Source organism: Boleophthalmus pectinirostris, unplaced genomic scaffold, assembly GCF_026225935.1.
Source record: "Boleophthalmus pectinirostris isolate CB_2022bp ecotype Guang Dong unplaced genomic scaffold, ASM2622593v1 HiC_scaffold_18, whole genome shotgun sequence".
NCBI classification, from domain to species: domain Eukaryota; kingdom Metazoa; phylum Chordata; class Actinopteri; order Gobiiformes; family Gobiidae; genus Boleophthalmus; species Boleophthalmus pectinirostris.
In genome coordinates, this window is record NW_026571133.1 from 19,776,754 (window position 1) to 19,789,906 (window position 13,153).

Below are 13,153 nucleotides of genomic sequence, written 5' to 3' on the forward strand. Positions count from 1 at the left end.
TTAGTTCCCTTTAACCTTCACCAAATGTGTTCCTGCAGGAATAAAGTGGCATATCCAATTTGTTTTGTTGTTTAGATTCCAGTTTTAATTATTGCCTTTTGTCTGGGGAAGCTCTGGCTTTAATGAACGGGACAGGCAGTGGCAGAACTTAGCAAGGGATAAAAATAGCAGCTTTTGTAGGCTAGGATTCCCTGTCGGGTTGCAGCTCATAGCAGATCACGGCAACTGATTAGCATTTACATGTTTCCATGGATGCATCTGTTCACTGGTGATGCTGGGCAAAATATAGAGCAAATTCCTAATTTAAATTGTGCCTCTCTGACACACAAGGGTTGTCAATCATTAATTTTGAATTATTCATAGTTCTGAAGCAAATCACATAGATAGGGTGAAATTGGACCTTTCCTGAATACTTTAAGACCGTTCTTGACTGGCATAATAAATTTTATAAGTCCTGTTTTATTGTCGAAAAACTTTTTTTTAGTTATCATTATGGTATTTAGGTTGGTATAGTATTTATGGCATTTAGGTATCATTATGGTATTTTAGTTATCATTACGGTATGTGTGAGCTACTGTGCCAAAATAATTTCCCTTGTGGATCAATAAAGTTTGCCTATAAATCTAAGTATCGAAATCGGCATTGACCCTTATTCAAGTGAGGTTTGCATTTGTAATTTAAAAAGACCAATCTGTTACTCTGATATTGAGAGTAGTCCCTTTAGAAAGCTATTGAACATATGCACCATAACTGGCCTGGGAAGCCTCCAGATAAACTGGTGTTAAAGTGGGTGATAGGAATAATCTGGACTGCCTCCCCTTCAACCTGACCTGAGAAAGGGCAGAAGGAAATGGATGGAACTTCTCTACTGGACTTTTGTTGCTAACAGGCAATATGTAAAGTGTAAAGGTGGTTGACTTTCCTTACAGTGAGAACATAGTCAGTAGTTTTTATAGAGTAGTTCTCAGTATGTGGTGTACTGCATCCAGCTCCTCTGGCATATAAGGGGCTGGGAAACAGATTTAGAGCATAGCCTTCAGTGGACGTTCGCCATCCTTGTACTACGATTCAGGCTGAGACCAATCTGGCAACACAGAGCTGTCACGATCTGATGTAGTGTTGGCAACCGCAGACCCCTGACGCTTCATGACACATTTCTGACAGCGGCCCACCCTTGAGACTTCAGGCATATATCTGGCAACCCTTCATCCCACCAGAGCACTACTCCACATGGTGCTTGTGATCTGGCAACACAGTCTGTTCCAAAAAAGTGTACATAGTAAAGCAATATTCCAGTGATGAGTTCTCACTGCAGCTGTAACCAGTGAGTTGTCCATGTGTTTCTTTACATAGCACAACAACACTGACTGCACCCAAATAACCCAAGAAATAACGCATGGACTCTGGATGATCCCTTATTTATTATTTAGCCATGTTTTGAGTGTTATAGTGTTGGACTTTTCTTGGATAGTGCATCGTCTACTGATCTGTTGTCCTTTGCCCTTGGTGTGACCCTTTATTGCATTAAGACATCACTGAGGGCCTCTGCACAAAAGAGAGCTCCCTTACTGTGAAGAATAGCATGTGAATCAGATCAGGCCTTTAACTACTGACAGGTGAAGTGAGTAACATTATTCACCATGATACTGGATGTGAACTTTTTTCAAGGATTGGTGTTCTCTCACTCAACCTTTGCTTTTGGCTGGATGCTGAGAACACAATCTGTGTGAGTGAATATTTTCTGCAGAATCTATTTTAGATTTTACAGATAGTAGTTCTCTGAAGATGAATGTTTCCCATGATACAAAATACCTTACAATCTATTCAATTTGGTTGTTTTAGTTTATTTTCTATTTGAAGTGACAATGTACAGAGACATTAAGCTCATAAGACAAATGTGTTCCGCACCAGATTATAGCTAAAAAAAAAATCATTCATCCATCATTTGTTGTGAACTCTTTTTAGACATAGAGTAATGAAAGTCAGTTTTTCAGACTTGACTTGGTGGTCATGGTCATGTGAAGCTGCCACTCAGAAAGTTGTACTTTAGATGAATGCAAAACCACATGAAAGCATTATCATAAATTGGTGAAGTGGACCTTGCAATATGTCTAATTTATTGTGAACTCTCTTTTGACACTGATCATGGGTCAAAGAAAAGCAATGCCTCCTGTAGCCTGCTGCCCCTTCACTGGTCAGCAAAACTGTCTGAAGTTGGATTACAGCAACAAAGGGCTTTCAGAATCTACTGAAACTCAATTGGTGAACATTAGAATTCATTTTATTGGCTTAACTTTTTTATTCACAATAATTACATGTTCCTTGACCACATCTATTTATTCAGACATTTTATTTTTATCAAATACAAAAATGAAAAACATACAAAAATATGATGTGCTTTATATGTTTCAATCTAGTATTTACTTGCTTATTTTGGCTAATTAGTAATCCACTTAAACAATATCTAATTATGTAATTAAATTGTATGTTTGTTACAGGCAAACAAACACAGCTGGCTTATCTTTTGTCATTATCATTATCATGTAAATCTCAACATTTTGTCATTTCATTGTATGTGTTTACTGGCCTCCTTTTTGCCCAATCAGCGCACTTGTAATCAACACCAGTCCAGATAAAAATGTGTCTTAATCAACAACAACTCATTGGGAATTCAGGAAATATAATTATGTGTCATTACCACCTGCTGAAACCAATCACTGCAGTGTTGTGACACACATTTGACACAATAGTGTCACTGTTTCTTAGGACTGCATGTTTATTGAGTTGGTGTTATTTGCCAGTACAGCAGGCTAACCTTTTTTGAGCAGATCTGCAACCCTGATAGTAGACAGACATACTCGCTGATTGTATGTGCTGTATCTGCCATCACCCAATTTTGCATCACATTATATATTATTGTATATCATAAACATGGTTAGTTTTACGTAAATATGAGGGCAGTAGGACAGTTATATCACAATCAAAATTGCAGTCGTGTAAATATTGTGTTTTAAGTGGTGGTTGTACCATAGAGACCTCACCCTATATAACTGAGTTTTGAGATTTTACCCAACATCGATCAAAATATTTTCATGTTATGTCATTACAGTTGCAATACTCACAACCATTCAGCTATAGTGCAAGGAACTAAATTCTAGTTAATTATTTTTGTTGAATGCAATGACTCTAGTCCTTTCATGCTGCAGACCTTTTGTAAAATGTCAAAGTGCCTCAATGAAATGCTATAAACACTAATTCATTTTGATCAGTGTCACAGACCATTTGGCATTCAGTTTTTATATGTAGAGAGACAAGAAAAGAAAAAGTAAAATATTGAACCTGTAGAACAGTATTTTTAGATACAGGAATGGTATTGTATTGATTGTCTGTTTTAGGTCTCCAAATCTAACATTTACATATTTTTAAAGATACAAGAGATTGAGAATATTTGGAAAGAGTGATATTATTATTATTATTATTAGTAGTAGTAGTAGTAGTAGTAGTAGTAGTAGTAGTAGTAGTAATAGTAGTAGTAGTATACTATTATTATACTATTAGTAAACTACTATTAGACTACTATAATACTACTACTACTAATACTACTACTACTACTACTACTACTACTACTACTACTACTAACTAATTATAATAATAATAATAATAATAATAATAATAATAATAATAATAATTTGCAATATTTACAAAAGTGAGGGAAATAAGTAGTAAAGTACTTAATATAGCATGTCTGGTTTTAACACATTATCACATCTTTCAGGAATGCAGTATAGACTTAGACAAACTATATCGATCCACAAAGGAAATTATTTGGACAGAGTAAATAATAATCATAATAAATATAATAATAAAGCACAAATATACATGGTAATAGTAAATTCTAAATAAATAGGAAAAATTAGCAGGAAACTGGTGTCAAAAAATGCATAATTATTCAAATGTATAGGTACAAGCGCAAATAAAATATAGAGAAAATATGACATGGTTTAATCTGCTACATTACAGTGAGTTGTGGTACATCTGTATGGAGTACGATATGAATGTAGTCCTGTATCTCTCACTGTTTGTGCAGAGCTGTAGGAGCCTGTTGGAGAATGAGCTCTTCTGTCCCTCTATAGTCTGGTGCAGTGGGTGAACAAGAGTCCATGATGGAGAGCAGTTTGTCCAGTGTCTCTCTGTCCCTGTCCCTCACTCTGACAAATGTCCCTAGTATGTTAAATATGATTGATTCTCCACCTTGTGTTATGACAGTATTGTAGTCCACAGAAGCCACGCAGGGAGCTGAGCTGCAAAGGACTGTGAGGAAGTGATAAAAGCTGTGCTCATTGATCCTCAGATGATGAAAGTCCAGAGGCAGGACAATGGAGGAGATTTATATCAAATAAGGTTTAATATTGAGCTTAAATGCACCTGACATTTCACCATAAAGCTTTGGAAATTTGTTATTTTGAATGCAAAATTGACCACAACAGTTTTAGTTTTTGGCTACATCTCTGTTTGTCAGGGGTCACTGCATCGTTATTTTGGCATTATTTTACCCTTAAAGGTGCACTGCACAACTTTGCTGGTGCAGAGACTGCCACCCACTTACTATGCCTGGAATGTTTCATACTATACTGTTTTTAACATTTATTAATTATGGGTGTTTCTATTGCTCAAAAATACAATAATTGCTTCTGTGAATATGGGCGACTCTCCACAGATCTGAATTGTAATGTTGTGTAGTGCTGTAACCTGCTTGTCTCCCTTGTGATAGATAGGTTTAATCTACATAACATTTCCATGGAGATATCAGGTGGCAGACCCTCCACTAGAAATGTTACACAGCGCACCTTTAAAATTATTACTAGAGATATGGGTGTACAACAGTATATGCTCAGGCAGCATCCAAACCAACAACCCTCTGGTTATAGAACGATTACTTACCCCACTGCACCACTACCCCAGCCAAAACATGATTTTTGCCTGTAGTATTTGGTATTCATCTGAAGGAAAGGTCAATTCATCTTAAACTCCTTTAACATGACAGATTGGCATTGCAGTGTAGAGAAAACATCTGTTGCACCTGCTTCCCGTTGCTTGCCCGCGTTGTCCGTTTGGTCTCTGTCCTGCTGTGAAGCTTTGGTTTTCCAGATGACGCCGGCGTTTCTTATCAACTCGGGCCCCACATCACACAATCTGCTCCTTTGAAGTGTGGAGAGAGGGCTTGTTTATCTCGGCTGTCACTGGATGTTATCTGCATGGACAGGGCCTGAATCATATGTCCTCTAACGTTCACCTTCTCTATATAGTAATCTTCAAAAATCCCAGCACTTGTCCGATGAGTTTTACAAATGTAGCAGCTCTGTTGGTTATCAGTGAGCTCAAATTGCCATGCTTATCTGGCGCCCGACTTTGATTTACTTCTACAAGCTCACATTTTGAGGCTTTCATCTTGTCTGTTTCACAGTGCAGTGTGTTTTCTTTTAAACTTGTTAAACTCATTACAAGGACTTTGAACCCCAAATAATTATTTTATATTTCAAGAAAATAATGGTGGTGAGAATGGCCTATTAAACAGTACAGGGTGCAGTCATTTTCTTTCCCAGTGCTGTCTCATCGCTGACTTTTTGCTTTACATCATAGACTTCTAAATGTGTCCGTGTACTAGCTCATAACATTGTACACATTATCTTGCCTACTATTATTGCTGTTATAAAAATGCTAGATAGTACTTGATTCTGAATATTGTACTGAAAGGAGAATCAGATATTTTTTAAATTAATACTTCTTGTCACTATATTTCAGAATAAACCTATGTGTTTTTTTTTGCTGCTCTTTTTTACTAGTTAACAAAATAAATCCTTAGTGGGAACAATTATAACCTAACCTAAAAGTCAAAGCAATTGCCTATAGACAATCATAGTTAGTGTGAACCTTTGTCCACTGCTTGAGTCATTTAAAACTGTCAGCAATAACCTCAACCTTGCTGAAACTTTCCTTTTCAAGAGTTAAAGATGATGGATTATCTGACATTTCTGGCTGTGCTTGTAAAACCTACACTGCAGTATGCCGCCCCTCTGCCTATGAAGCTCTAAGGTGCAAAATCTATGTAAGAAAGCAGTGAAAGAACACGTGAAAGAATATGCTGAAAATTGAATATACAATTTTCCGCTTTATATATTGAATATATATAAAGCTACAACACATTTATATTGTGTTATAGCTTTATCACCTCTCCTCTATCCTTAGTACTTCTGCACTATCACTTTCAGATATACTAAAATATTTTTAAGTTTGTTTCTTTTTCTTCTTCACCTTGAGGTCGAAGTATGACTTGTAAGGAGAGCTTTTCCTTAGTGCCATTTGACACAGCCCTCTGCAGAGACTGGGGAAATGAATATATCTAAAATTATTGCATCCAGGGTTATATTTCTACTCACATGTTTGAATTATTAATGTTTAACAGTGGAGAGCTATCCTTGGTCTTTGCTTTCAGGAGTGAATGCAACCACTTTTGATGACTCTGTATACAACTACTTTTACTTGTATAGTTGTTGTGGATGCAGTGATGGCTGAGTGTGTTCCTGCAGGCTGTGAAGGCACGACAGCTCTTTGGTCTTCAAGAAGAAAGGACAAAATTAGTTATAAGGCAGTGAAAGCGTAGTATATTGTACTGTCAGGCTATAATTTTCCCTCAGATTTACAGCTTGGCCCATAGCAGTCTTTATGGCACAGACAGCGACTCCCTGACGGGTAAAGGTTATTGTAAATCACCACTCTGCACACCCTCACACAAGATGACCTTTTTTGTAGCTGTTTTTAATCTGTCTGTGTTGATTAGGAATGTAACAATAAGCGAAATATTGTGATACCGTATTGCCAAAGGTCTCACAATAATATATACAGTATATATCGAATTACAAGACTCTTTGTTTATATTTATTATTATGGTGCAGCATGAGCCAAAAGAACGAAGTGAACTACATAGACCATGATCATGACAGTATGAAGAAATAACTGTTACTAAGCACTTTTGAATCTTAATTATTGTATTTATAGAATCAGAATCAAAGGCTTTTCAAGGCATTTTAAAAGGAAAAGTAACATTTTCACAATTTTGTTTGCCTCCACAAAATAACTTAATAACATGAGATGCATATTGTAAAAATATTGTACTGAGAGATTTGAATATTGTTACACCCCTAGTACTGATACAAATCTTATCATATAAAAATAAACAAATGTGTGGTTGTGCAAAGTAAAAGTACACACGATAAAAACTGATCCATTGGTCTATTTTTCATATATTGACCATCGATATAGTAATTATTGTGACAGGCCTACTGATATGACAGTTATAATCTGCATGGGTTTAAATTTATTTCCAGTCCAATGTCATCAAAAGCTCATATTGTAATTTTACTGTTGGTTGCCATGTTGTTTGTTGAGCTCATTTACTGCTTTAGTGCTTGGTGGTAGCCTTTCCAAAATAATTACAGGCAATCAGATGGAATAAAACGCCACATTAGTCGTGAGAGAAAATTCACTGCTTTTCTTTTGTTGATGCATGACTCGTAGTTAATGAAAGTTGGAAGCTGTTTGTTTTCAGTATAGACACTTCTGTCAAATACATTGTGTAATCTGTGTGTTTCTTATTTGCAGATATGTTTTTTTTTTCCCCTCAACATTACCAATTGTTGCATGTTCTAATTTTTTGACATTTGGGAAGAAAAAAAAACCTCACAGATCTGGTCTCATTGTCTCATTAAAGTTAAATTTATGTTGGTGGATGGACTGCATACTTTAGCCTCTGCTTATTTTCTAATTAGGAATACTAATTGCTGCAATAAATAATTGAATCCTAAGCTAATGTTTTGTTTTGGTCTAAATTTGTTGTTGTTTTTAAGTTGTGTGTTTCCACTAAAGTCTAGTATGTAATAATTGACATCTAGGCCTGTCACAAAAATTACTAGCATTCAGTATATGAAAGCTGGAACTATATACTTTATATCATGTGTACAATTTCTTTGCAAATGTGGTGAGATTTTTTACTATTTTTAGGTAAGAAAAAAGAATCTGTAGAAGGTAAAATAAATAACTTCTACATGTATGGCTAATTACTGATTCATTCTGCTATTTATTTGTTGCAGCATTTTAATGATATAGTATTTTTTTAAGTGATTTACTGGGAATATTCTGCTTTATTGTTTTTGTGTCAGTGGCATAAAGTGGATTCAGTATTATCGTTTATCACCATATTGATGATAAATCATGCTTCAAAATGTGTTATTGTGACAGGCCTATTGGCATCTTGCCTTGTAGGGTAAATAATATGCTCTGGTAGGTAAACTAAACATGCGGCCTTATTTGTATTCTGTATAGTGTAAAGCTAACAAACACTGCAGCATTCATGTTTTCGTAATATTGACATTTCCTGTAGCTGTATAAGAGCTACAGCTGAACCGTATCCTCTGTCCTTGGCTTTGCAGAGAGCATCTTCATTGGTCGATGCTCGGTGACTGCTGCACTTGTCACTTACTGTAAACTCACCTGTAAGAGTCTGAGCGGACAACATGCTCACTCAGCACACAGCAGCCTCTTCAATATTTAACACAAGAAATGATGGACATGTAACCGCAGCCTGTCCACCGGTGTCCTCCATTCTGTGATGTATATCAAGAAGGCCTACAGTATAACCGGTATTACATTATTTTCTTGTTTTAAAATGGAGAATGTACTAATATAGCTTTTATTTCCGAGTCAACTTAGATGACTCTTGCAATGTGATTCCTTCCTCTTGAGTACCTCTTTCTAACCTGCTAAACCCCCAAATATTTTAATACATACATCCAAATTAGAAGAGAAAGACAGATCTACATTGTAATTACTTTTACTAAGTGCTTCTTGGGATATGACACAGTTTATGTGTTTCTTTAACTTTTTGTCTTTAAATGTCCTACAATATATGAAAGGATCTCCTATCAGCTTTTAGACATGTTATAATGCTGTTACCTCATCAAAAACATACTCGGAGTTGTGTTTTGTTTCATTCATACATGTCTGATTAATCCTTTATTTTTTTGCCTGTCTACAGTTAAAAATTCTCTGATCCACCTTGTGATGTCGTGAAGCAGTAGTTTTCAAGTTAACAGCTACCTTTGGCCTTTGTTCAGTAGAGATTGCCAGTTCAAGGGCTGAAATCATCCAAATGATTCTAATGAAGGTGTATGGAGTATAAAAACACAGTGGAGCACTTCCTGTATTACCACATGACATCACAAGGTAGAAACTCAGCCTAAATATACCGTTAAATATGCATTAAACATGTGTGGGGAAAAAAAAAGAAACTCTTGGTACTCTGGGTTTTTGATGAGGAAAGAATATTATAACATTGATCTGAAAATAGCCTAATATGGGCCTTTTATTTGGTGCGCATGTTTGGTTTGACCTTATACATATAATTTCTACAGAGACACATGAAAATACATAATCCACTTGTGTAATTGTTTTTGCATGTACAGGCTCAGCTTTAGGAGGAAGTGTTCAGGTCGACACACTTAGCGTTCTGTAGCTGACATACTGCAGTGCAATGCAGTTTATACAGGTACAGAGGGAGCTGGCGGAGGAGGGAGGAGGTGCTGCAGATGTCCAGCTGGTCAGTGCACTTTAAAGCACAGAAGTCACAAGACCTATTTACATTGCAGTAATATGAATGCATTAAAACATCTCACAAGGTGTTTGATAAAGAACAGTGAACAATAAGACTATACATTCTCTCAATTTTACTTTGTTCTGGATAATTCCTTGCAGTTGTCAACTTTGTGGAATACCTATACGCTTGTTTGAGCTGCAGGACTAACTCATATTATTGTCATATCATAGTTTGTGTTTATATCACTCTAAAACGACTAAAAAGAGAACATCCTATCTCGTGGATGCTCTGAACACACACACACACTATGTACATCTGCACCTTTTATTTATAACCTCCTCAGCTCAGGCTCTCTGCTGACTGAAGACTTTTACACTACAGTTCATTCAACCATTCAGTTGTCTATCTTTACCTTGACCACTGCATTTTCTGGTTATTTATAAGAACAAGGCATGGAGACAAGGCTTCCTAGGAATTCAAATCTATCATGTGGTCTTTTCCTGAGATATGCATAGAAATGAAGTTATTAACACAAACATAAGTCTATTTGCTGCATGATGTGAATAATTCTGTGCTGCAGTCGAGTATAGACTACAGATGGGAACACTGGACAAAATATTGTACATTCTGTAATTTAATTGCAGCTGTTGTAAAGCTGTAGACATGTGCAAACACTCATTCATGTGAATACTAACAATGTTACAAAGGTTTGTGAAAGCTGCCAATGAACTAGATCGATTAATACTGTACCCATTTTCTATCCTTTTACGATTTGAAAATCAGATACCACAGCTTTAAGGTGTTCATGTCTTGAACATGTTACATTATGTCATGTCTCTCTTGTAACCTTGACTTTTCTCAACCCAGTCTTGGTTACATCGTGGAAAGATATATTTGCAAGCAAAGCACATGTGTCAAATTGTAGTTTATTTACTCAAGACAGTGGTCTAAAGGTGCATGCTTATCTTCCTGTGATTTATTTATAAGAAATAATGGCATTTGCTGGTTATTCGTGAATTTTTAAAGTTCCATATAAATGGATATAGTATTGTCTGTTCTGTTATAATGTATGGATGACAAAGTTCAATTCTGGGACCTGGAGGGGTATTTCTGCAGTTTGCATGTTCTCCCTGTGTATCTGTGTGTGTCCATATAGGTTTCCCCTCCTTCCAACAGCAATAAGGTTCTTTTTTGGCACTAATACTCCCCTGAGTGATGGGAAGAATGCTTCTACAGTTAATGGGGCCATTTTTCCATTTTTCTTCGAGAGAATCTTCAAAACAAATATTGGAGTTTTTTTTGTCCTAGTAGTGATATTTTTTATTGTGTTTACATTTGGCATCCATTTACATAAATAAGAAGATAATATTGGAGTAGCTCTGCATGTCCACTGTAGGCTAACATCTTTACATGCGCTGTTGACCCTTCACCTTTTCCTCTTGCCATTTAAAAGCTTCTGTCCATAGTCTGCCTCGCTCTCCAACACAAAGTGCAGTCGTTCCCAGTGTGTGTTGTGAGGTGTAAGTCCACTATGGCTGGCCCTGTGCCCACTCTGCTCTATACAACCAATCCTCTTTTATCCACAGATTACATCCAATCCTTTCCCCACCGTGTATGGATTGAACCCTTCCCAGATGAAACACACTGGCTCTGACCTATTCTTAGGACAAGCCCTGTGTGTCTGTAAAATAAAGTATTACTTAATTGCAGTTACGCTCTGTAGCAGTGTCATACCAAAAACAGATAATCAGCACATACACTTTGAAGATGGCAATGTGTGATGAACTGTATCTATTAGGATATTACTACTGTTATTATGGTGAAATACCTTAGATGTCTTTATTTTGGTAATTTTATTGTTTTCATATTACTCTTACCGTAGAATAGCATGGGATATCTCAAAAACAGCCTTTTCAATTTGAGAGAAATATACATATTTTTTAATTAACGGGGCAATTGTCAAATGAGCATATGTGTGGTTTGTGAAAGCAATTGTTGTTTTTATTACAAAATCATTTTCTCTGGTTAGCATTATAGCTGTCTTCTGTTACAGTAATAATTGTGACTTATCATTATGGTTTGCCTATGTTACTTTGTACATCAATAGAATTTATCACCAATAATTATATGCTTTTTTAATTGTGTCTTTTTAAGTGCTTTTATGATATACTACTCTGTATGCATTACTACTATCATCATCATATTTCACACTGATGATGCATACTTGTCACCTATATTTAATGGTCTGTTGTTTTAGCTGCATGTTGGAAATCACATCAATTATAGGACATGGTAATAATTAGCAAAGATGAATATCCCTCTTTTCAGTCCTCTTATACTGTGTTGCATCATGTAGCACCAAAAGCACCAAAGACTGTTATTGCAGAGTATTGGGTGATGCTGACCGTTCTCATATTTGTCTTCTCTCCCAGGAGTTTGCTGCGCTGACCAAGGAGCTGAACGCATGTAGGGAGCAGCTCCTGGAGAAGGAGGAGGAGATATCGGAGCTGAAAGCTGAACGGAACAACACCAGGGTGAGTGAAGAAAATGCATTCAAGGTCAAACAAAGACACGCACAACTGCAGAGATCAAACAACAACAGCAATAATAATTATTCATTATTTATGTTACAATGTATTTTCACTGTCAGAAAGCATTGGCATATGGGAATAGACCTGTCATGATAACAAATACAACACGATATATTGCTACAGCGAAATATTGCAATAAACTTTATTTCTACTTCAATATCATTTAGAAAATACCTTATACTAATGTCACAAAGGAGGATAATACCAGTGATCCAATTTTTAAATAGACAGTATCATTAAAAAGCTTGAGGTGCAACCAGTTATTGGCAAAATGAACCCACAATTGGCCATAGAAGCTATTATTTCACTCTCTACATCTTAAATTATGTTACAACTTACGTTATAACTATAGCCCAACCGATATGGATTTTGTTGTGGCCGATATGAAACCGATATAATGAGAGTTGGAGCTGCCGATAGCCGATATAATCGCCGATATATTTAGTGATGTAAAAATTCACTGTAAATCTTGAATTGTTTAAAAAACTTAGGTTTGGCTCTAGTGGATTCTAAATTGGGTTTATTTAGGCAAGATTTATTGTTATTTTGACTCTTTACATCATATTTACATACAGTAGATTGGCCTAATGGCATTTTTGCATCACATTCTAGCTACTAGTGATGGGTATTCCAGTTTTTTTTTTTGGAGAACCGGCTCTTTTGGCTCGGCTCACTAAAGCAGCTGGCTCTTTCGGCTCCCAAGCGACTCTTGAGATTGTTTTGTTGCAAACAGGACTAAAGCAAAACTGAACCAGGACTGAAAAACGACTAAACCAGGACCAGATTTAAACCATGTGTAAAACAGGACTAAATCAGAACTGAACCAGGACTGAGTGTCGGGACTCGGTTTCTATCTCTCTCCTGCACTCGAGCCCAAGATTAGTCCTGGTTTATTCATTTTATGCTGAACTGC

At 36.3% G+C, this 13,153-nt stretch overlaps 1 protein-coding gene across 3 annotated transcripts in view; it reads left to right on the forward strand.

Moving 5' to 3' along the window:
* The window catches only part of ppfia2 (PTPRF interacting protein alpha 2), a 64,556-nt gene that overhangs the window by 31,286 nt on the left and 20,117 nt on the right, over positions 1 to 13,153 (forward strand). For all 3 annotated transcript variants that reach the window (XM_055153522.1, XM_055153523.1, XM_055153524.1), the window contains exon 2: positions 12,082 to 12,183. In XM_055153522.1, coding sequence (XP_055009497.1) covers positions 12,082 to 12,183 — 102 coding nt within the window. The remainder of the gene's footprint in view (positions 1 to 12,081; positions 12,184 to 13,153) is intronic.